Source organism: Zophobas morio, unplaced genomic scaffold (genome assembly GCF_036711695.1).
Source record: "Zophobas morio isolate AGI-343-1 ecotype UQ-CSIRO unplaced genomic scaffold, CSIRO_AGI_Zmor_V1 ptg000004l, whole genome shotgun sequence".
NCBI lineage: Eukaryota > Metazoa > Arthropoda > Insecta > Coleoptera > Tenebrionidae > Zophobas > Zophobas morio.
Window position 1 is genome coordinate 15,714,848 of NW_026972109.1, and position 26,732 is coordinate 15,741,579.

At 31.5% G+C, this 26,732-nt stretch overlaps 1 protein-coding gene across 2 annotated transcripts in view; it reads left to right on the plus strand.

Moving 5' to 3' along the window:
- Nucleotides 1-26,732, plus strand: part of LOC135142997 (potassium voltage-gated channel subfamily H member 8) — an 89,824-nt gene that overhangs the window by 35,146 nt on the left and 27,946 nt on the right. The window contains exons 3-6 of one of the 2 annotated variants that reach the window (XM_064074823.1): nt 15,831-16,064; nt 16,131-16,268; nt 26,241-26,422; nt 26,480-26,708. In XM_064074823.1, coding sequence (XP_063930893.1) covers nt 15,831-16,064; nt 16,131-16,268; nt 26,241-26,422; nt 26,480-26,708 — 783 coding nt within the window. The remainder of the gene's footprint in view (nt 1-15,830; nt 16,065-16,130; nt 16,269-26,240; nt 26,423-26,479; nt 26,709-26,732) is intronic. The other variant, XM_064074831.1, reaches the window with a different exon arrangement.

Consider the following 26,732-nt stretch of genomic DNA (forward strand, 5'->3'; position numbering starts at 1 on the left):
ACCAATAAATTCAAAAGTCAGCAAATTAAGTGGTTTTATATCAACAAATACGTATGTCTGCAGCACAGAGCACTGGAGAATTAAAAATATACTAAAAATCTGAGGTTCAAAGTCTAAAAATTTCATTCATGAATTGGAAATTCGATAATGTCAAATTTTGTTAACTCCGAAAAGAAAAAAAGTAATTAGAAGCAATCAACCAATAACACTTTAGGATAACAGTGCAGTGTTTTGAATTAAATCATGCAGAAAATTGCACGTTATTAGAAACGATCGGCATTACTCATTTTCTTGGAAATCTACGATAAAGACATCTGTTGTGTAATTTAACAAGCTGCTGCTAAATGTGAAGTAGTGAATTCACAAAAAAAGTAATCAAAAATTCCACGTCTCACATCCGCCGTTATTCCGCCGTTGAAAAGAATGTTCACCTGCAGTTAAAAACAAAAATAAAATTTTAATTAACGCTGTTACCGTGGCGAAATGTAATTTAATGATAATGTCGAGCCTCATTACATCCTGTCTACACCTACACCCAAGGAAGATGTTACATGATAGGCTCCTTGATTAATCCCGAAGGAGAAGGACCGTTTTGGGAGCGACACTGTTTATTATAACTTCGCTCTGCTGGTCCATTAGAGGAACTCTACTAGATTATCAAGTTTTTCGCCAGCAAAAAAACTTTTATTCAGACTCCATTACGGCATAAGCAGTAAATAAAGTACAGCGTATCTAGTTGCAGCTTAATCAAGTTTAGGAGTTACGAGCGAACAGAGCTCGGCATAAAAAGTAAAAACCAATATTTTGCAGTGTAAATACTGCAAAAGTACTCATCTCGTTAAAAACCATTGTTGGAAAGCAATCAACCGAAGTTAGATCGTCTACCATTCCATAATGAGTTTTACAAATAAGCTCAATCGACCGACTTCAATATTTCTGCGATGCTGACTCGCAAACTAAAGCCCATAAAGAAAAAAAAATAATCTCGTAAAATTACGACGATTTTTAGGTACAAAGAGTTATAATTTGAAACTCAAGAATTAGCGATGTAACAAAAAAGTATCGACTCTCTCGTTGAACTTACTTTTTGCTAAATTTCAAAATCTTCGAAAATCAAATATATGTACTACAATCTTTACTTTCGAACTGGAAATTTTTCAATAAATGCTCGAGCTACCGCAACATCCACATGGACGAACAAACGTTTGATGTTTTCGATTTTATTCTGTTTTTAATATTTTCGTCTCGCGGCGTCTTTTTTTTAGTCTACTGGGTCACGGTTGCGCCACCAAAAAAACAGTGGCGACTTTTTATGCTCATTTTATCACCTTTTTTAAATTTGCTGCAATAAAAATCCGAGCAAATAAAATAAACGATTTCCAGCACGGAACAGGCTACGCTTGAGCTTAAATGTAATTTTGTAAAATTTCTGTTAACAGAAATCTGTGTCTATTGGTTTAGCTATACTATTGATCCGACAGGTCAACAGGTTAACGAACGAAAATTACGCATTGGTTCAAGTGGATTACTAACTTTATTAACAGAAAGCGTTTGAAAACTTAAAGTGAAGTAAAAACTCAGCTTGGATAAATCCTGGTGAAGATGGGTTCGCTTGTATAATCCCACGAATAAAAAAGGCTGCTATGTTGTCTTTTAGGTAAATGGTTTTTGGGACAAAAAGTGGCAGGATTACGGCGAAAGCACAGGCGCCCCTAATATGGAATAATTTAATCAGATGGTCATGAAAAAATGCTGGTGCAAGATTAGAGATGTAGTAATATTCCTGTTTTATTGTTCGATTGCGTATTATAATTGCATTTAAATTGAAACGTTGTTGAGTACAACAAACAATAATTACAGAATAGAATATTTATAAATTATTTAGTTCCACGGAGATATTTATTATGTTAACATAAAAAAATTAATACTCAATTTTCATTTATTAAACGAGTGATAATAACGATTTAGCACAAATTTCACATTTGAGAAATTAGAAAGGAAGGTCACTACTTTTAGCGTTATTAACAAACCAATTTTTTTATATATTTAATTGGTCTGAAATCACAGTTATTTCAATGGTTTTTTGGTGCAGATATGGCTCATATAATTAGCAAAATTTTGTTTATTATTTTTTAATGAACGTGCAAAGACAACGCGAATATGTGATGCTTTAATTATCATTCGAAAGTAAGGGGCCAATTCCAAGTTGGTGGCGCAAGTCACTGGTGCAGCGCAACTTTGTAATGCTAATTTGGGTATCAAATGCTGGTTGCTAGGGGTGACGGAATCAACAAACGCAGTTGTGTCGAATTTTCCATTGAAATTTGCACCATGGAGTTGCGGCACCTCTAGTAGGCAGTGCAAGTTGGCGCAATTTATCTCGAAAAATTGCGCTTGTTTATTCCGTCACCCCTAGCAACCAGCATTTGATACCCAAATTAGCATTATAAAGTTGCGCTGCACCACTGACTTGCGCCACCAACTTGGAATTGACCCCTAACTATATGTTTTTGTTGACATTTAGTTGTCACATTAAAAAATACACTTAAAGTTTATTTATTAACTACAATAAAATTAGAAGAAAATTCCGACATCTGCGTAACATCGTACTAATAGTGATTGACGTTCTGAAAAACTAAAAAATATTTTTTTTACATTTCCCTATCGCATACCTTTTTCCTGGTTAATCTGAAAACATACACCTCATTTATTTTTATAACCTGACATTTCATCACTATTTCAAATCAAATAATTAATTATACGCAAACTCCACATCCCTGATCTCTACGCCGCTGAGATCTATTTTAAATTTTTTGTGTAGTTAACACGAATGCGATGTCAATTTTATAGTTTTTATACTCAAATTTCAAATTTACAAACATTGTGAGAGTAAATTGAGTTTACTTCACATACAAATGAAAGTAAAGAAAACGTAGTCAGTTTTTGTCTAACAATTGTCTTCTAATTTTCTTAGCTTCGGTTTTTACTTGCTTGACAGGAAATTAGCACGAATTTCATCAATTTTACGATTTTCTACAACGCACACGAGAACCAAAGTAAGAGCACGTTAATCGTCACCTGCTTCAGTTGTTTGGAAATCCTATTTAGAGCTCTCGTTTATATTTGGATGCAAATTATATTACGTCTACTTACCTGTAGGATCTTATTATATACTTTCACTAATTAGACCCTTAAAATTTCGTTGTTTCAAAAATCTAAAACATAGACATTAATTGTGAACGACTTACGAAAATTACAAAGGTGAGTTTCCACATACATTTCGTGCTATAATTTCCAAGTTTGTTTTCCAAAAACTTGAAAATTTGGCAAAACTTACTTTAAAACGTTATATAATTTGGTTACTAAAGATCAAAATAGTGTATTTATAAAATATTTGTACTTAAATACTTAATGTTTTTGTGCCATTACTATCAAAAAAATGTACCAATGACATTCTTTACAAACTTAAAAACCCATATACTTTTTCCTGAACGATAGCCAGAGCAAGTAGGAATCGGCTTATTTTAACCAATCTTTTATTTGGTGTTTCGTTAATATTTACAGCTTGTTGAACACGAAAATTTAGAACAGATTATATTAACTTTTCAAGTCCAATATAACTCTTTCATGGAGACGATGAAGCACTGAATAAAACTTATCTATATATTTACTGTCTTTAAAAATTGGTGCTGTCATCTCATTTTATTATGACATATGCAACGTAGTTTGATCTTTTAGTGGTGGTAATAATAAATACATAATATATATTAATAATTTAGCCCTATTTTTCACGTACAAGGGTTATTATCTTGACCACAATAGAATTTTACAATTACTTTTACAATTTATCCAATGCAAAACGTAAACAACCACTTCTTTAAAATTTTAAGAAGACGTTGACATTGATTTTAATGATTTCAGGATTAAATTTTATATATTATTCATTAGGGTGATTCAAAAAAAAAAAAATAATTTTTTTTTTCGTGCAAAGAGGTTCAAAAGTTTCTTTTCAACGTAAAAAAATACCAGTTAAAATTTGAGCTCTTAATATTAATATTAAGACCGTCCGCATCGCGTTTTTCTATTTCCCATAAGAATAACATGGGAAAATTTTTGTTTGCACCTTCTGATTTTTATTGCTAGCCCGTCGTGTGTCGTGAAAAAAATTCAATCACATATTTTTATAGAGAATTGAACGCTCTACAAAAAGTGTCTCCTATGATTGTGCGAGAAACCTGATAGTTGAAGAGTTATTTTAGGCTAAAGTTAAATTTATCCAAATTTTGACGTTTTTGATGCATTACAATAAATTTGATGGTCTTATTGGAATAAATCACCACAAAAATTTATACACATTTTAAATTTAGTTTTTTAAACAGTAATTGTTTATAATTTTATGCTATAATAAGGCCAGTAAAACTCTTTCCGAACATTTTCAGCATCAGTGGGTTAAAAAATCATAGTCAGGTTTCTCGCAAAATCATAGGAGACACTTTTTGTAGAGCGTTCAATTCTCTATAAAAATATGTGATTGAATTTTTTTCACGACACACGACGGGCTAGCAATAAAAATCAGAAGGTGCAAACAAAAATTTTCCCATGTTATTCTTATGGGAAATAGAAAAACGCGATGCGGACGGTCTTAATATTAATATTAAGAGCTCAACTTTTAACTGGTATTTTTTTACGTTGAAAAGAAACTTTTGAACCTCTTTGACACGAAAAAAAAAATTATTTTTTTTTTTGAATCACCCTATTATTCATCCTATATATATTATTTTTTTCATTTAGTTTACACGCTAATAGTTTTCTTGATAGTTATGATAAAACACTACTTATAAATAAAGAATTTCAAAAAATCGTAGTAAAAAATACCCCTTACCATAACTGTTGGTTATAATTCAAGCGGCAAACTCTTTTTTCTTTTTGTATTCAACAGTGGCAAAATGATCATCTAATTTCCACTGTTTAAGCTGATAATAAATAACTTCCAGCGAATTACCCACTAGTGTATGCTTTTAGTAAATTAAACGAACGAGAAACGCATTATCCGGTTAATACATAATGTAAAATACATCAAATCAGATGTTGGTTTATTTTAATCTTGTTTTGTATTTAGCAAAACAGGAGGTCGGCATTCTATTTTACCGTCAAAATCCGGATTATTTGAAATAATGTGCATTACATTTCGCGGAAAAATTCATAATTCTGAAAAAGCGCAGCTTTTAATTTGGTTTAAACTTTTTGCAAGAACGCGCTGGAGACGAATTAAGAATGTACCAACTTTAAACCGACTATTATTATTTTTACTTCACTTTTTTAACGAATTTTAAAATGACTACATTCACACTTTAAAATTTTTAAAATCCACGTTATTTTTTCGTGTATTAAACCCTGCTACTTATAAAAACATTCGTTAAGCTGTTTACACGTTTCATAACAGTTCCGAGTGCTGTTAATTTTAATTAGGTGTCAGCAACAGCTAGTTTTTTTTTTATTTTTATAGCCGCCGGAAAACGCGAGGGTTTTTTTTGTTATAACAATCCTTTGCTTCAAAACGAACCTATTACTGTGGAAATTGCCTTTGAACATTTTCCGCTTTTCCACGGAACTTTCATGACCTAAGCGTAGGTTGTGATTAGCTAATGGTGAGCTTACGCACAATCCGTCAATCCACTTCGTTGCGATGAATTAAGTGCGAAAAAGTTTTCCTTTGAGAAAAACGATTTATTACATTAAAGAAAGATTTGGTAATCTTATTAAACAACTTGGAGTGCGAAACTGGAGTTGCGTTTTTAGTCTTGTGTCTATTATCTATGAAAACATTAGAGTGGAAATGCAGTGTTTTGTAATATAAACAAAAGCTCGAGTCGTTTTACCTGAAATGAAAGCTTTGAAGTGTTTATATCACCCCGCTGTGGTAGAAACACAAATCATCACAAAGTAGTACATGTCTAGTATTAAAAGTGTTTTTGCATGATGTGTGCTGCTGAAAGCCAACAGAACAACGAAAAATGAAAACTGTTGTTATTTTACCCGTCAGACATAGTAATATCACCAAAATCCACAATGTGGTGAATTCTATCTTTCTCTTTCTATGTTGTGCCAGGTGGCAATGAAATTTTGATCGTCCAGTGTCAACTTATTGATCTTACAATTGTGCTTTATTTACAATTATTAGTGAAGTAGTAACAAGAAAATTTAAGCACTAAATGTGGTGCCGCAATCAATTCATCTCTTTAGATGCAATTGCTCTTAAATTTTACAATTTTGCAATTTTTCCATTTTTTTGATTTAAAAAGCTGAAAATTCGAAAAACTAAAAATTGTGAAAAAATTGCAAAATCGAAAAAGTATAAAACGAAAAAACGCAAATCGAAGGACTCAAGAAACGAAAAATTGAAACATTGAAAAACTAAAAATCAAAAAACTTTAAAAACAGAAAAAAAGTAATGAATATCAAAAAGTTGTAAAATTGTAAAAATTAAAATCTCGAGAAATTTTAAATAGAAAAATTACAAAATTTAAAAATTGAAGAAACAAGAAAAACGAAAAATTAAAAAATCGCAAGTGGAAAAATTGAAAAAAAAATGTATTACAAAATCAAATTGTTGCAAAATTGAGTCTCTGAAAAAATACAGACAAATTGAAAAATTAAAAACTGAAAATTTGAGAAAATCAAATCGATAAATTGCAAAATCTAAAAATTGAAAACTTCAAAAGGTAGAAGAGAACTGAAAAACTCAATAATTTAAACTTGAAAACTCGAAAAATTGCAAATCGAAAACTGAACAAACAAAAAAAAATGTAAAATTGAAAGATCGAAAAATTCAAGTCAAAAATGTGGGAGTGTTATTTACGCCAATTGTTTTCACTTTATAGAGGTTCTCAGAAAACAAAACTTTTTAAAAAAAAAAGCGGGATTTATTGGGCTGCACTTCAAGGGCGGGGGAAGTTTTGTCGATATAACCATCGATCAATTTTTTATGACTGAAAAAGTGTGGATACGCTATATATTATCCAAATAGTCCGAAATATTCTGCGGAGGGTTGAACATTCCAGAAAAAATTCCACTTTTAGCTAATTTGAGGACGCCCTAAAAATGTAACGTTCTTTTTTTTAAATAAAAAATATAATAAATATTAGGAAAATAAATATTTGTGTAAGGTTCATACTTAGTGGAAACAAAAACAAATCTTTTTGCGGACGTATTTTTAGAGATAGAGTTGATTAATTACGACATTTATTATTTTATTAACAATTTTACTCGTAAAAATAGGGATAAAGAAATACAATGTAACTAATGAAATAGACAAACATATTTAATAATGAAACTCGGCAACTTTTCTACTAAACCCACAATTTAATCGAAGTAATATTTTCCGAGAATTCATGGAATGAAATAAAATACCTTAATAATATTGTTCTACATAGCAACATTTCTCTAATACGAAATTTCACGGCAAAATTATTCGTTCTATAACTCACATACATACAAGATCTGTTTTTAGCAACATAATATAAAAATGTACCCTCGAACGATCAAGAAATAGTTCCGAATTTAGCGACGTGATCTTCGCTCAAAAATTCACTTTTCCATATTTCTCGACCTCCACTTCTCGAACGGAATCGTTCCGGGCTTTTGCCTTACAAAATTGCAAATTTAAAAGGTCAAAATCCATTTCTACATTATATTGCAACAGAACGCTCGATAGTTCGTTCACAATTGCACAAATGAACATTACAGAGCGCTCGACGACCCTTCACAGACGGAAAATCTATTTGTTTGGAAAGACCAAACTTGCGTACCTATTATTCGACACTTGAACAAACTTATCCCTCGATCCGGCATCTTGCAACAATGTAATACTAACTCCGGAAAACAGGATGACGGTGGGGAAATCGCTCTACCAGAGAGTAAACTAAGTATATGTTTGCAACAAAAGGAAAACGTTGGGAAAGTGGTTGACGCCGACTGAGAATCAGGATAATTAAACAAATACAACATTAATTTCGCGTATTTGTATATTATTGATAAAGCTGAACAAAGCAAAGCTTGATTTTCGTTGTTTGTGGAAGATTACGATCCCAAAGAAAGCTGTTTTTCCATTTGCTTGTTCGTTTGATACTCTTTGAATGCTATTATTTTTGCAAAAACTTACGTGATAAACAATTTTTTTTATTACATATGCTTCACCCTCTTTCCGATAAGCTAGCTACGACTTCGCAAATTACAAGCAAGGTCATTTCGCAAGATTCGCAGGGACGTAAACAGCTCGCGAAGTTATTTGCAAGGATAATTTCATCCTTACTGTTGATTCCTGCGGTTTGTAATTTAATAAAAGGCAATTTCAAGAAAAATGCGTCCTCATGAAAAGTTGTGATGTGAAAGCGAAACCCCGTGATTGATTATTTACTTCCCTGAGCGAAACTGGAAGAAAAATAAGAGGAGTTGTCAGGTGATTTTTGGATTATTCAATACTGGTTAAAAATTTATCGTGGGGCGCTTTTACTGACGTCATCGTACACAAACGCATTACTAAATTAGCACTAGTTCCGTTTCAACCCGCTAGTGAAATTTTCATGATGCCGAAAACAGCGAAGTGTCATTTATGGAAGAGCGGTGTGTCAATTTTTCGATGTCGGAAAGTTCTCGTTCTGATCGAGAGTTTATATCGTTTTCGAAAATTTATTGTGTGTTAAAGGTCAAAGTTTAAAAGTCTTTCTTGAATTCCGAAACGTGTCCTCGTTTTATTCCTTCATATATTATTTAATCTATTTTATTTAATGGATACTCATTTGAATTAGTGCCAACACAATACTTCATGATAAATGGCTAAAACAATTTATTTCACACCTTCTCTGAACAAAATTGTCTGGTGGCAAATAATCCTCTCAAGTTACGAAATTCATGAAATATTCAACGTAGAGAGAGGATTGTGACTGCAGCTGAGATGGAGTGTTCATTGCAGCAATTTTTTTTCTCTAAAATATATATTACACAACGCTTTAACCTCACCTCTTTAAACCCCAAATAACTCTAGTTAAGCTAAGAGTTCTTTCAGTTAAATTGTAACTTACACATTTAACCCAAATTCCTGCTACTATGCCTAGATAAGTAAAGTTCCTAAAGTTGCGTCACCTTCCACCTTCAGCAATAATTAATGAAGTAATTGATAACAGCAGGTCACAGCTTTAATTTTTCAAATCAACTAGTAATTTAAATCTTATCGGGTTTTCAGCTCAATTAATTACGACGCTGTCTGCACAAAATAATCATCTAACTTCCTGTCTTCTCCGAATATTTTCTCCAGGGAGGATTTCTATTAATTATAAGAAATTTTATTTTTAAAATAAGTTCGTTCTCGAACACTGCATCTTAACCGGATTAAATTCGATAATAAAGTTCTATTTTACACGGAATTGCTCTCAAAATAGCATCTCTGTATTTCTGATGTTGTTATGAACTCTAACAGAATTATCTTAAAATATGAAACGGGTTACTTTTGAAGTTCGTGGGCCGTGTTAAATACGGTCTGCTTGTGACAACAATAAATTAATTCGCTATTTAAATCAACATGAAGGCTAATTTTATTATGTCGCGGTTAATTTAATTCGTCCTTGCAAATTTAGAAGGGACAATGCACTCGGATATTTATATCCTGACAAGAGCACATTCTAAATAAATTAAAAGTAGATGGAGAAAAAATTACCGCACTTCGTCGAAAACGTGAGAATTCCACCATTTTAAAATTTCATTTCAAACTCCTTGCAGGGCAATTAAAACATTTACGTTTTATTAGGAACGCTGAAATTTTAAGACAAACGCCAAAAAAATACGGACCCAGCATCTGTTGAAATATTAAGTCGGCGGAGTTTCTAAAATTCAACATGAAACTAATTAAAATTTTATTATACCACTTTTCCCTTTCATATCCACCACATTCATAAATTAAAAAATATTACTAAACGCGTCTGCTTGTGTTTTATAATTCAATACGTTTCATCTTTCGTCGCAAAAGTACTCGAATAAAGCGATAAAATTCCATATTATGGTTCTAATCTAGGATGCAGCTACCTTCTTTGGTTAAAGTTTAATTAGAGCGGTTGAACTTTCCGAGCTCTAAATAAATCTCTTCACTCTTTTTTTAATAAATCAAATTTCATATTAACCAAACCGGGAAGTTTTATTAATTTTATGCCTTCTTAGCGGCATCCCGGCTACAGAGGTTTATTGGTTACAATTTGTTTAGAACAGAACTTTTTTCATGTTCTCCTTCAAATGTTTGTTATTTTTTAGCCGAATCACTTTTATTCATTTTAATTAATTACGAGCTTCGTTTCCTAAATGGTGGTGTATATACCAATAACATAAAATTTATTTGTGCGTCAATATTTGCATATTAATAGCTATACGATATATTTAAACCATATTTCTTTTTTATCGCGTTTGCGTAAATTCCGACCCATTTTCATCAGTCAGAAAGTTTACCGCTTCCATTTTTTTCTTCAGTATATTTACTTTTTCCCATAGATATTTCTTCAGATAACCTCATTTTCGTTCTTTTCCATAACCTTATTTAATAATTATCAACAGTACAGCTTATTATTTTTATGAAACATTAAATATAGTATTATTCTGTTATCCACTTCTTATTACTTACTGACTTATGTATGATCGGTATATTTTAGACCCAAGTTTTGTTATTTTTTATCTGAAAAGAATCGTCTGTTAAAAGTGCGCAGTTTCTTGACGTACTATTTTACCCGTGCATGAGATTCTTTGAAATTGTTTCCATAGCTTTTCAATTATACGTTTTATTGTTGTTTTTTCTTTACAATTGAGTTTTCTATTCTAACAGTTTTACAGGGGCTGTATTTCACTCATCTAAGAGCAAGCTATGGAAGTACTGTAATGGGGTCCATTTAACGAATTGATAAGTTCATGTTTTCTTAACGTTTCATGGTTCTTAAATATGAAAAAGTAGGTCCTTGTTTCCGAATGCCCGTCTGTTGGCAAGTACTACATAATCAAAATTTACTTATTCTTCCCCACCACATGATGACGTCATCGCAAAATTTTGCTAGATAACTCTTATTTAATTTTTACTAAATAATAAGTGTATTCTTGTATCAAAATTGTACAAGAAAATCGGATTCAAAATTAACTTAATTAATTTAATAGATTGCATGCAATACGTTTTCAGATATTTTTCATTCTAATTTTCCATGTATCTTATGGGTATGTGCGTTTGATAATAATAGATTACCTACTCTTGAATCGACTTTTTCCAAACCAGAACAAAATGAGCTAAATCGGCTTATAAAAGGGAGAACGACTTTAATAAAAAATGCCTTTAGAATTAGAATTCCAGAATTAGGCATTTCCCTTATTACGCCCACAGTGGTCAAATTAATTAATAAGATATGACCATGTTGATCTCTGCGAAGGGAAATTTATGAAGATACACCCTATTAATAGTAGATATACGTTAGCAGCCCGAATTTGTCTATTTAACCTGCCCCAGTGATTTATTATGGAAATATGCTCGACATAATTCATAGCTTGCCTTTATCATATTACAACACATCCCGACGATTAAATTAACCTATCGATTAAACGTCATATCCTCGAACGGATTTTCTGTCTTACTTCTGAACTGACCACAAATTGAACCGTAAATCCAACACTTTTGAATTTTTCATCGTTTCCTACATCAAACATGAAAAAATCGCTCAGATTGAATCTGCGATACACTTCAAGAAGAAAATTGTATAAACTCTCCGGTTATTACTCATTAGGTGGGAAAATAACTCGGTCACAGATTAATTTCGCCACCTCCCCTCACTCTAGGCTCAGATGGTGATTAGGGGTGTATTAAACGACCCGAGTAAATGCGATTAACTCGAAGAACTACCCTTGCAACGTCATCAACACCTTGCTGGAGGGTGTGCTTTTTTGCTGTGCTTTTGCTTAATTTCGTTGATTCGGAGAGCAAAAATAAACTTGTTTGAAAACAAGTCGCAATTAATTTTTTAAAGGGAAAGTCGACCTATGGGAAATGCATAGGAAATTTAATTTACCGTCGCAATGGATTTTCCGTGTTAATTAACAACGGAAAAGAAAATGTATAGAATGTCACCATGATTTTACTTCCTGAGCTATGACTAAGGGTAGTGTTGTAACAGGGTTAGTTACGTTGATGAATATCTAATTTCGTGTTATGTCTGTTTCCTGTCTGTCCTCTATTAGCGATTATATAAAGCACTAACAAAAGTTTGTCTGTTGATCCCCCTGAAAACGTTAATTTTAAAAGGTTTAATTATTATCCATTCTTATTTTAATCTTTATGTAAATGTTAAGTTTAAATCATCGGGTTTCGATAATCCTTAGGATTAATTCAAGGATTACAGAACGTTAACACAAATCTGTTTTTCACCCTCTTTAAGAAATCGATGAAATATCTTGCATAATCAGTAAAGCAAAGTGTAATATTTTTTTTACAGGAAAACCATTAAAAATGAAGTTTAAATGACGTCACCAATTTTGTAAATGAAATGAAAACGCAAATTTACTTATTAGTATTTTACCCTCGTCATAACAAGTTTAAAGCACACTTAAATTTTAAATTCTACACAAATAGATTCTATATAAGGCCAGAGAATCATGAAACTGTACATTCCTCAGAATAACTGTGCTGCAATGCTTCTTTTAATTAATTCTCGCAAAGAAAAAAGAGTAATCACAGCCCACACACTTGTTACTCCTTTATCAAACATCTAAAAGTTACTCTTTTCAGAAAACTTTTTTTAAAACGACTAAAGACCGTTAGCTTTGTTGATTCGAAAAGGAAAAACAAACTCTTGTCTGAAAACAAGTCACAATTAATTTTTTAAAGGCGACGTCGACCTATGGGAAATGCATAGGAAATTTAATTTATCGTGACAATGGGTTTTCCATGTTAATTAAGAACGAAAAAGGAAACCTACAGATGGCGCGAAGCCCTCAGAAACTCATTAATTCCAAGAAACTTTTCTTTGTTTTCCTTCTCCGAATATGTGTTTGTACTATTTGAGAATTTCAATCGTTATCTGCTTGTTTTCGCCTCAAACTGTTATCTCTTCAAATAATCTGTTTGCTCTTTTTTCGGTACCTTATCGCGACTATATAATACCTCTTCAAAACGATGATCAATTTATCAATGTTGCTTTTTGTGAGGCATTGATATATACCAAATTTAGTTACGTTATCGCAACTTTCGCAGCGCTGTCCCAGAGTTAGACTTTTTCTTTCAAATCGTATAAAATATGAAGCACACTTTTCAAAACCGCGGGAATGTTGAGCAACTAAGGGATGAATAATAAACGTCTACTAAAATGTTATTTATGACATGTTTTAAAAGTTGACTCGAAGGAAATCAATTTTTGTAGTTGCTCGGCTAGACGTATTGGATTTTAAACTAGTTCGGAGGATAGTCGAGTAGTCTTTTACTATTTCAATTTTTACTGTGACAGAAATCAAATTTCTGTCATGAAATGCATTCAAATACAATGCACTCGTTTTGATTAAGAAACGAATTTATGGCGAAATGTTGGCACAGAATGAGAGAAAATTTTTCGACCGCATTTCCCGCGATTGCAGGCATTTAAATATAAACGCTTTATTATCAATACGCAATGAATAAAAACTATTTTTGAGGAAGTTTTCTGTTAATACCATAGACTGTTGCAATACGTATGTGAATGAAGTCACAATGTAGATATTTTTAGGCAAATTATGCAACTCTTGGTTGGTCAATTTCCTCGCTTTTAAAGTATATGTCAACAAATTGAACATTTCGTAGAAATTAGCTAGAATATTTAGAAATGTTTATTATTTTGCAAACATGAATCTATTTTAGTTAGAGTGCCAGCTACACTTTCATTGTTTTAATTCCTTTGTGATTCTTATTAAATCTGAAAAACGTAGATAATTCCAACAAATTGCTAATCAATCTTACTGATAAACTTAAATAAGACAAGGTTGTTTTGAAAATGTACTGTTCTGCTTATACAAAAGTCGTCAGTGCGTAACCTTCGTCTGAAAATATGTTGCTGTTCCGAGTCAAATAAGCATGTCACGTTCAAACAATTTTTAATTTTGAGAAGTACCCTTGACCACATTTTCGAACTTTTGTTAATGAAAATATATGAAATTCTAGGACAAATTGTAGAATAATAATAAGCAAGATCTGTCTAAATTTCTGGAACAGAGAATTCATATTACAAATATCTCCATTTTTTGCCTAACATTTAAAAAACTGAAAACATTCAGAAAAATTGCAAATCGAAAATTTGAAGAAATGAAAAATTTAAGAATCGAAAAATCGAAAAGTTAAAAATTGAAAACTCGAGAAACTCAATTAGGAAAATTTCAAAATCTAAAAACTGAAAAACTCCAAGTTGGAAAATTGAAAAACTAAAAAATTTAAACTTGAAATATTGAAAAAATTGCAATTTGAAAAACTGAAGCAATAAAATAAAAACTGAAGAAATGAAAAATTCAAGTAAAAAAAGCTATGGGAGTTATTTTATGACGGGTTTTTACTTTATAGAAGTTATCAGAAAACAAAAATAACAAACAATTTTTATAATTTTTCAAAGAAGCGGGATTTGTTGTGCTGTACCTACTTCAAGGGCGAGGAAAGTTCTGTCGAAATAACCTCCACGGATTCACGTTAAGAGAAACAACGCTTTATAACTTACGAAGCAAACGAATGAAATTAAATAAAATGATATTGTTTTAGCCGGAGCAGAAGTGTCACTTTTAAATGTATAGCTGTCGGCAGCAAAAGTGGCCTCCGGCAATAAAAGTAATTTTAATGTCTTTGGTGACGGGCAGCAAGAATGTAAATCTTTAATTCTGTATAATGAGCAATAAAATGATGTTTCTTGAAGAGGGAAGAAAAAAAAAAGTAAAATGTTCCAAATTAATTTTATTTACATCATGAATACCTAATAAATATATAAATGGTTAAAATGTCTTTCGTGTACCTTTCGATCTGAAACTCGCATATAATAATAAGCAATAATTTAAAAAATTGAAAATTCATTCATTCGTTATATTAACAAATACGTAATAGGAATCTGATGAATCTATAAATTTCACTGATTCGTTAAACCAAAGTAGCGGTCATATTTTGGTTTATAAAATTAATTCATCCTTATATGGAACTGATATTAACTTTGTATTGAGAATACCACAAGTCTGGCACATCTTTTCTATCGTTAATTTTTTTCTTCTTTTAAATTGAATGTCTAAAATATAAAGAAAAAAGTATTTAAAAAGCGACGATCTAAATAAAAGTGCAGTTCATCATTAATACGTCAAACCAAACCCATGTGTAGTAGTTTTAATTAAAATTAACTCAAACTTGTATGTCGTCTTTGTTAATGCAAGGTTTGAGGAAAATAATGTATTTCTGAAACCATCTTGGACAAAACTCAGTTTATTAAGACAATTAGCAGCTACTTAGATCATTTGGAGATTGTTATCCTGATTATCATATTATGGGAGCTGAGATTTTTAGTAACTCCCCATATTTTTGTTAATTATAAAACAAACGATGATACAATTTTCTGTAAATTTGCATCTCAAAAAATTCCTCTCAAAATTCCCGATTAGTATATCTTTAAGTATACTCCTAATAAAAAATTCGCCCGTATAAATCCTCCCCCTTCTTCTTTACCTTAAGATCCTCAACACAGAAAGCTCATCACATACTTCCACTCCACTGTTAATAACCCCACAGTCGGCTTAAGTAATTTAATCATCTCTTTTCCGTTCCACAGATAGCAACTTCGTATTGGGAAATGCACAAGTTCCGACTCTCTACCCCATTGTGTACTGTTCCGATGGCTTCTGCGAGCTTACGGGTTTCACCCGAGCTCAAATTATGCAAAAAGGGTGCGCCTGCAAGTTCCTCTACGGACCGGAAACGAAAGATGAACACAAGACCCAAATAGACAAGGCCCTCGAATCAAAAAACGAGCTCAAATTAGAAGTCATATTTTATAAAAAAAACGGTAAGTAATTCGAAACTTGTACTTTCGGTTAAAAACGGGTTCTAAGTATGATTTATGCTTGCGTAGGGACCCCGTTCTGGTGCTTATTGGATATCGTTCCCATAAAAAATGAAAAAAGGGAAGTTGTTCTGTTCCTGGCATCCCATAAGGACATCACAAATACGAAAATGGCAGAGATGTCGGAGTGCGAATTATACGACAGCGGTAAGGATAATTTATCAATGCTGGAAATTGCCACCAAATTGCTTCGGTTTTAAAAGGGATGATTTCCTACCAACCAGTTTTATATTCCGCAAATACCGAAAATTTGTACACAAAGGCGCTTTTCTCTCACGTAATAAATTAAAACCTTGAAAGTCAATCGTCTAGTTACAACTTCTACCTCATTCGTTATTGTGTCATTTAATTAATACTATTTAGTAAAGTTATTCAAGATTAAACGAAGAATGTTCTACTCTTTGCGACCAACAGGCAAATGAGTGACTTTTGATAAAATAAACATTTCAAAATGTTGAAATTAATGTTTCAAACAATAATATTTAACCAGAAAATTGCCAGATTTTCAAATTTATCAAAAGAAATTTCTTATTAAAGATTATTTAACTTTCAGTATATTTACCGTGACGTTCTCACACCGTTAGCCCCCTTTAAAGTCCGCCCCTGCTAACTGACCCATTTTGCCTAGTTGCAAAACCTTGCGCAAATATTTCCCAAGAACGTTACCGAAACGTAAACATCAATTAATATTATTAAAATCACTTACTAAATATTTACAAGAGGAAGGCAGAGGAGCGACAGTTTCATTAAACACGTTTCCATTATTCTCACCCTAACTTAAAACAGATCAACAGGGAATCCTCCAAAGTAAATGATTCCAAAGGTGAATTTACCAATGAAAATTCCTTGTGTAATAAACGAAGGCAATTTTATTCACCAGAAAATTTTACTTTATTCTGTCATTAAAAAAGCACTGTTTATTAGTGTGCACTAAAAATGTTTATCGGTATTTCCACTCCATTAAGTACCGACTACAGCGAATTGCGTGGTGACCATTCGGTACATTGCTCCTCGTATAAATTAGTGCAAATAAATTTCTAAATTTCAACAAACATCGAAATGAGGATATCAAATCAAATTCAAGTGGAGATGTATCCGGATCAAATAAAATCGACGTTTTTCATATTGCTGCGTTTACAATGAAAATAGAATAAAAAAGTAAGTGGATATTTTTAAAATCGCTCCTTTAACACAGATTTCAAACATCATGGAGAATTAATTGTCTGCTGTCGTCGATCCACTGCAGACGACATGTGGTCTCAGATGTCCGAAGAAATCGGGCGCCATTATGTCATTTCATTAATCAAAATAATGAGGGAGAAATCCTGCAACGGACGGGTTGATTTTGAATCGAGGATCTATAACGAAATCAGCATCATTAGACAATATGAGCACACTCCGATAAGGGAATTACTGCGGGAATTGCTCGTTAAAGTTATGTGAGACATAAAGTTAAATAAGCTTGTAAAAATCAATATTAACATGAATTATGGCCCTCGAAGAAGTTTAATAAACATCTATTTTTTTTTAATTTAAATTTTGCAAGTTCGGGAGCATACTAGTTTTTGTAGTAAGTCTCTGGGTTTTTACCAGTTCAGTTAAATTTAATTTTTACTTCCCGAGCGTAAGCAAAGGAAGTATTGTAATCGAGTCCGTCGGCTGACTCTCTACTGTTACGTTTTCTCGATCTTTCATGACCCCTAGAAGACGAAGAAATAGTTCTCCCATTTCCGTCTGTCTGTCCGTCTGTCCGTCTGTCCGTCTGTCCGTCCGTCTGTCCGTCTGTCCGTCTGTTGTCACGAATTTTTATTAGACAGATAATCTCCGAAAGTACTCGACCGATTGTTGTGAAATTTTGTACTTATGTTAAGAATATCATGTAGATGGTAAAACGCTAACCAAAATTTGTCGAATCATCCCCACCACTAAAGCGATGACGTCACTTCAAAATTGTACATAGTAAATGGGTTTTCAATTGTATAAAATAACATAGTCCTACACATGTAGTTTACAACTCTGAATCGACTTTTCACCCGAAACGTCCAGATTTTTGGAAAAAAAATCAAAATTATAAAACAACATTTTGAAATTTAATTTTTAATCTGCTAACCAGAATGCTTTGAAATGTTGCAGATGTTTTAAGGCTATAAAGAGCATCATCAACCTTTAGTCAAAAAATATTTGCTTATCCCCTCCAAAAACTTGATGACGTCAGCTCAAAAGTTTGTGGAATAAATCATATCTAAAATGTACAAAATATGATGAGTCTGTACTTGTGAACTATCACTCCATTAATATTTTTTGGATTTGCATATACAGGGTGACTCAAAAAAATTAATGAATGCGTAAATATATTTTATTGATTTAATCAGGAACTACAAAACCGAATGCTCTGAAATCTTGCAGATGTTTTAAGGTCATAAAGAGCATAATAAATGTTTAGTCAAAATATATTTGCTTATCCCCTCCAAAAACTTGATGACGTCAGCTCGAAAGTTTGCCGAATAAATCATATCTAAAATGTACAAAATATGATGAGCCTGTACTTGTCATTTATCACTCCATTCATATTTTTTGGATTTGCATATACAGAGTGACTCAAAAAAATTAATGAATGCGTAAATTTATTTTATTGATTTAATCAGGAACTACAAAACCGAATGCTTTGAAATCTTGCAGATGTTTTAAGGTTATAAAGAGCATAATATTTTTTAGTCAAAATATATTTGGTTATCTTCTACAAAAAACTGATGACGTCAGCTCAAAAGTTTTCCGAATAAATCGTATCTAAAATGTACAAAATATGATGAGTCTGTACTTGTGATTTATCATTCCATTCATATTTTTGGATTTGCATATGCAGGGTGACTCAAAAAAATTAATGAAGGCGTGAATTTATTTTATCGACTTAATCAGGAATTACAAAACCGAATGCTTTGAAATCTTGGGAATATTTTAAAGTTATTATAAGCATGGTAAACTTTTGTTCAAAATGTATTTGTTCATCCCTCCTAAAAAAATTGATGACGTCACTCTTAAATTTTGCTGAATAAATCCTATCTAAAATGCAAAAAATATGATGAGTTTGTACTTGTGATTTATCATTCCATTCATATTTTTTAGATTTTCTTAAGAGGTGGTTCAAAAAAATTAATGAAGTCAATTTATTTTATTGATTAAATTAAAGGCAACACTTATTATTAGTATTACACCCCAACCAACCCAATTTGGTAGACACAAAATTTGTTAAAGGAAAAACTCGGTTGAAACATAAGGGTAGCACGCTTATTTACATCGACTTTAACATTACAGACCTGCATTTGTTTTATGCGTTCACTTGATTCCGCGAATGTGAAATAGACATGTTTATAATCAACCAATTGTGAATTTCACCGTCAAGAATTAAAATAAAACCCAATGTTTTATATAATAAGCGGAAGTCGAAGCAATAAAACCGACGGTCGTTTTGTTTACAGTTTCTGTGTTTGGCTCTCACGTATGCTGTTACGCCTGTCATCTTAAATTAAGAATGTTTATACATACACGATTTTCAGTTGCCTCTGATACGTAGGTATACGTGAGTAAATTGTTTCGTTATTTTATTGATTATTACAAATCAATATTCAAACGACCCAATTCATTATCCCGAAAATTTGAGAATATAATAATTTTATTCTTAGTATTACACTACATCTATCCCAACTGATATACGTGTCCTTGCAAAAATGTTGATGACGTCATCGCAATTTTTTTTTAAATTCCCACTACAAAAATGTAATGAGAAAAAAAACACAATAGGCATGCAGTCGTCAAGTTTCCGACAGCGAGGGAAGTACTGTCTAAACTCTTTAGACCAATTTTTCAAAAAAGTAAAAGTAACCACGTACTGTGCTGGACCTGACAACTGTCCGAATTTAGGTATGTACTTGTGGGCAATGACATAATGCCACAGTTGACTTAGTTATTTCTTAGAAATGTAATAATAATAATTAGAAGAACACAAAAATGCCGAGTACGCCCTGAAAACATTTTTTTAGGCCTTTTCATTACAATGCAAAAGTATGATTTCCGTTTTACTTAGTTTTACAAAAACAAATTTCTAACTACTCAAATTTAAATTTAGCAGCCAATACAAAAGAGAATAGGTACACTATCTGTTCCAGATCTTTACACTACAAATATTTAAAATTCCAATAAGTAGTATTTACTGAACGTGGAGTCATTAACACAACATAAAGAAGGAGAATTTACTTTTGTACTATATTTTTTTTATTTATTTCCGCAATATGCAACGAACGTGACTACCCATCACTGTCTAATAGTTTAGATACCTAAATAAATATGTGACATTATATACAGTTTCTACTCAAAAAAGGATCTGAGGCAAGGAAAAGAAATAATTAATGTGGTTGTCTAGCAGAAATAAACAATTACCCTTAAAAAAAATTGGTCGAACTTCCCTTGCCCCTGAATTCAATAACTTTCAAATACCTATTACAAAATTTGTTTGCGATTTTTGTTTTCTAATAGGTAACTTCAATAAAGTTACTATCAGTGGCGTAAAGAACATTCCCACAGCTTTTTTGACTTGTATTTTTCAATTCTTCATTTTTTTGTTTCTTCAGTTCTTCGATTTGCAATCTTTCGAGTTTTCAAGTTCAAATTTTTCAGTTTTCAATTTTCCAACTTTGAGTTTTACAGTTTTTAGATTTTGCAATTTTTCCTTTCGGTTTTTTATTTTTTTTTTATTTTTATCAATTATTTGATTTTGCAATGTTCCAATTTCATAATTTTTTGTTTTTCAATTTTTCGTTTTTGCAATTTTTCAATATGTAATTTTTCAATTTTTCATTTTTTTTTGTTTCCTTAATTTTACGATGTGTAACTCTGAGTATTCATCATTAAATTTTTCAGTTTTGCGATTTTCCAACTTTTGGATTTTGCAACTTTTGTATTTGCAATTTCACGAGTTTTCAATTTTCCCATTTTTCAATTTTTCCGTTTTTCAATTTTAGATTTTTCAGTTTCTTGATTTTTCAATTTTTCGTTTCTTAAATTTTTGATTTACAGTTTTCCTAGTTTTCATTTTAAATATTCACGTTTTCAAATTTACGAATTTAGAATTTTTCCATTTTTCAATTATTAGATTTTAAAACTTTCCATTTACTCGATTTTTCAATTTTTAATTTTTAATTTTTCAGTTTCACGATATTCAATTTTTCAATTTTTCGATCTTTCAATGTTACAGTTTTTCGACTTTACAATTTTGAGGATTCTATAATTCTTCGATTTTACAATTTTTGGGTTTTCCAATTTTTTGATTTATTAATTTTTTCGCTATTAACTTAATATTTCCATTTTCAGTTCCTTTGTTTCTTTGATTTTTAATTTTTCAATTTTTTAACTTTTTCAATAAAAAAAATGAAAAATTGCAAAATTGCAAGAATTTAAAATTGAAAAATCAAAAATGAAATTATGGAAAAATATGAAACGAAAACTTTCAAAAATCTAATCTCAAAACAATAACCGTAATATTAACATCCTTTTTTTTTCACATTTGGTATTTCAAGTTTATAATACTTTTGAAATTCCAAAACGTTATAAAATTATATTTTTACTTCCTGAGCGTAACCTGCTTGTCTATCTGTCTGTCTGTCTGCCCGCCGTATGTCCGAATTTTTATTAAACAGATCTCCGAAACTAATGGACCGATTGTTGTCAAATTTTTATGTGCATTAAGAAAATCGTATAGTTGATAAAACGCTAAAATTTGCATAAACATCCTTACCAACAATAGGACAACGTCACCTCAAAAAACTTTACATAAGTAAATACCGCGTGATGAGAAATTTTAACTTATAATTCGTTTCCTTAATTTTTCATTTTGCAGATTATTTCATTTTCATTTTCTCGATTTTATATCACAATTTTACGTTTTTTCAAGTCTCTTATTTTTCAATGTTTCTTTGGATTTTATAATTTTTCGTTTATTCAGTTTTTAAAATTTTCGATCTATGATTTTTCAGTTTCTCGATTTTCCAGTTTTTAGTTTTTTAATTTTGCAATTTTTGTATTTCTCGTTTTTTTAATATTTCGATTTTTCAGTTTCTCGTTTCTCCAATTTTTCCAAGTTCTTGATTTCCAATTTTTAGATTTTTCAAAGTTTTCATTTTATACTTTTTCGTAATTTCATTTTTGATTTGTCAATTTTACAATTTTGCAATTTTTCCATTTTACTAATTCCAAAAGTTGAAAAATTGGAAAACTGAAAAAACGAGGAAGTCCAAAATCGAAAAAGTAGAAAACCGAAAAATTGCAAATCGCAGAAATGAAGAAACGAAAAACTGAAAATTCGAAATATTAAAAATTAAGAAACTTCAAAATGTAAAAAGTTCAGAACCGACAAAATAAAATATTATAAAATCGAAATATTGAAAATTAAAAAAATCGGAAAATACAACAACTGAGAAATCCAAAAATTACAAAATTAAAAAATTAGCAAGTCGAGGAATTGAAAAATAAAAGATTGAAAATTTAAAAAGTTGTATAAACGAAGAGTTGTAAAAACGAAAGAAATATTGAAAAACCAACGAATAAAAAACGAAAAATTGTGTTATAAAATCGAGAAACTGAAAATTGAAAAATCGGGAAATTAAAAAATAAAAATCTAGAAACTGAAAAACTGAGGAAACGAAAAATTGAGAAATTGAAAAATTAAAAATTGGGAAACTTAACAATCGAAAAATAAAAATTGCAATATCGAAAAATTGCAAAACTGAAAAATTGCAAATCGAAAAATAGAAATATTTGGATGTCGAAAATTGAAAAATTGAAAAAATCAGAGTTGGAAAAACGAAATTTATAAAACCGAAACATGGAAAAATGGATAAATTGAATAAATAAAAAATGAAAAAACGAAAAAATATATTTTTGAAATTTAATTTTTTTATGATAAAAAATAGGTATAATATTATAAGTTAAAATAGAGATTTAATATAATATTAACGCAAATGTAAAGAAGCATGCTATGCATTTGTTTCAAGTGAGTTTTTCCGTTACAAAATTTTGTGATGACATCATCAACATGCAGGTACACGTATACAATTTGGATAGATGCAGTATAATACTCATAATAACAGTACTATATTCCCAAATTTACAGAAAAGTGGATTGAGTCGTTTTGAGTTTTAATCATTATAATAAATTGTCTCATGTATTAATTTTTTTGAGTCATCCGATGTAAGTATTTCTAAAATCTATGAGTGCATTGATAAACCACAATTATAAAGTTATATTTTTTTGGAAGGAGATAAATTTCGACTAACGATTTAGCATGATTTCTATAATCTTAAAAAGTTTACAAGATTTCAGAGCATTTGGTTTTGCAGTTTCAAAGTTAAGGTACAAAATGTTTTTAAACAATTTTAATTTCTTTTCCCAAAAATCTGGATCCCTAAGATAAAAATTGAACACCGTTTCATAAACCACATGGGACAGATCCAATGGACTCCATTATAAATAACACTTCTTTAGCTTATGGTCAGGAAGTAAAAATATAATCTTATACAAGTACGAGTACATGCTTACAATTTACTCTATTGTGTTGTAATAACAGACTCATTGCTTCCTGAACGTTCCTAATATTTTTTAAAGTATATTTTTTCAGTATTTACATCTTGACACTCTTTCATTACGGTAGTATAGAACTAAGAGCAGAATAATTTTGTAGATTTCCTCCCTGTCAAGAAACATTATATAAACAAACACTATGCGCCAATATTCTACCACGAATACATCTTAATACACCATCTTCTTCAATCAAACTGCGTGTAAATTTAGATTTCGCCTAATATTACTCACACCCCTGGGTACTTTATAGTTGCAGCACAATTAGAGCCCCAAGTTTGAAACTCTGTTCACTAAGATTAAGCCTCAAAAGTTCGAAACCCCTGAAATATGTTTCTATCCTTCTGAGAATTTGAGTGATCATCGCAATATGCAAGATATAAAACTCATGAATAATATTTCATGTGAGTATTAACAAAAACGCGTTATTTTGTAAGATTACTTTGAAATGAGAAATATTGGAAAATTCTTCAGGAATCGTGATTTTTACAACGCTAGCGGATAAGCGCGTATCTTTGCCTTTAAATGTGGGACGGATGTTCAGTCGTCTCACGGCAAAGGATAAATTCAGTAAATTATGCAAGAAGTAAACTAAAATCGAGAATCCTTTCTAAAAATACGGGCCGTGCTGGGAATTTTTGCGATTTATATAGCGAGCTCAAGCTTTTATCTTCTTTACGCAACAATAACAGAATAAAGCAATCAAAGGAATCGAAGCGGAAAGATTATAATTAAAGCGCTTAATGTTATAATTACGATTTGGGAAATGTGTAGTCAACATGTTTTTTTGCTTTTGCTAAAAACGAGAACAGGGATTGAAAATTAATCAAATTAAAACGCAAATAATTTTTCAACAAGGAAAAAAAGTAGGACACATAAAAATCAGTTTTTAAACACAACATTTTAAATCGTTACACAACGCTCACAATAATGTGTGTGTCAAAGGAAAGCTGCAAGCTCAGTTCTTTTGAAGGTCCAGCTTTTTCGTTGATCAAATCAAACTAATTCTGTTGTTCATGACTATCTCGTCCTCTGCGGTCTCTGCCAACGTTTTATTCAGAATACAACCCGAAGCGGGTGACGTGGTTCTAATTTCTTAATTAAAAAGGTTTATACCTGTTATTTTACTGTGATAACAAGATTACCTGGGTCAGAGCAATAGATGAATTAGCTATTTCAGGAAAACTCCCGTGATAAAACCAGGCAATGCAAATTTTGACTTAAACGATTTTTTTTTGTCGCATGGAAATTTATAACGTTTGATTTAAATTACTTCTTGAAATAAATCTGCTTATCTCTGTTTGCGTGTCTCACCGAGGTGCTAAGATTCTTTGTTTTAGCTTGAGCAGCAAAATTACACAACACCGCACCGGTTTGAGTTTGCTTTTATGGTTGTTATCTTGTTTAGATTTAAAAAATAAACCGGTTAAATTATCGCACTGCAGTTTGCCAAATGCAACTCTAAAACGGTATTCGAATGGATGCAGATTAATCTAGGGTTGGTTGCAGGAAATTATCCTTTTGTTGGATGTTTTTTTAGCTAATTCAACACAAAGTTTTAATCTCCACACACACCCTACAGTTAAACGCTTAAACCTGCGTACTCATCGTTTTGTTATTTTAATTTCCAGTTTTTTTTAATTTGAAATTTAAACAAAGAATGGATGTGAAGTTCACTGCTTGATGTCATGATCACAATGTGTTACTTATTATATGTTCTTAGACACCGTACAAATACAGTGTACAGTCTAGCCAAGTTGTTTTTATTTTTAGAAATAATGCTTCCATTAATATAAAAGTATTGCTTAGCCTCAGAAAACGAAAAAATAGGTCCTCTTTTCGTACGTCTATCTGTCTGTCTGCCGTCTGTACTGAGTTAACTTCCAAAACTACTGGATCGATTATTGTCAAATTTTCTAGGTGTATTAGGAATATCGTGTAGATAGCAAAACACTAACCAAAATTTGGATAAACATCCCCACCAACAATAGGATGCATTACCAACTGGGCGCACTGCCCTCACGAACGGATGAAATCATCTTAGCAGCAGAGGGATTTATTTGACTGTACTTCAGGGGCAATGGATTTTCCATTCAATAACTTTCGATCAATTTTTTGCATAGATACATATTTTTTGTATAAATTACATTATTCTTTTAATTTTATTGAAACAGAACGATAAATTTACAATTTTGTTAGGAAAATATCGGCTCGTGCCAATCAAATTGCCTCCTAATTTAATTAAAACTGTCGACAATTTGACATGTACTCAATTGAAAATAACTTGTTTCTATGTTCTATCCTTTTCATTATCTGAAAGGGATAGGAAAATTTTACACCGAGTTCTTTTGTTAAAGGCACTAAAAATAAAACACAAACCGGCTAGACTCTACATTTTAGACACTAACTCCCCAGAGTCTCCTAAACTAAATCTCTTATTTATTATGTTAATTTTGTTTACTTTCTTCACAATAAACTGACGTCTGTGTACAGCGGCCGTTCTTGGAGCTCGCTTCCGAGGTGCTGACTCTTGCCTCCTTGCAGACGCCAACGGCAACCTCGACCCGGAGGCACCTCCAGCGAACTACGGCAGAAGACGTTCGCGAGCGGTGCTCTACCAACTTTCCGGTCACTACAAACCAGACAAGATGAAGACCAAACTCAAACTGAACAATGTAAAAGCTCGCGTTGCGTGTCGTTAAACATTTCGATGTAATTGCTTTTCCTTTCAGAACTTGTTAAGCTCAACACCAGCGCCTTTACCTGAATACAAAACTTCCGCAATAAAAAAAAGTAGGTTCATTATATCTCATTACGGGATGTTCAAGAGCGGATGGGACTGGCTTATATTGATGGCTACGTTTTATGTCGCCGTCGTCGTTCCCTATAATGCCAGCTTCTTGAATTCAGAGAGGCCATCCGTCATCATGGATGTCCTTGTTGAAGCGCTGTTCTTTATAGGTAAGAGATGCGAATTACACACGT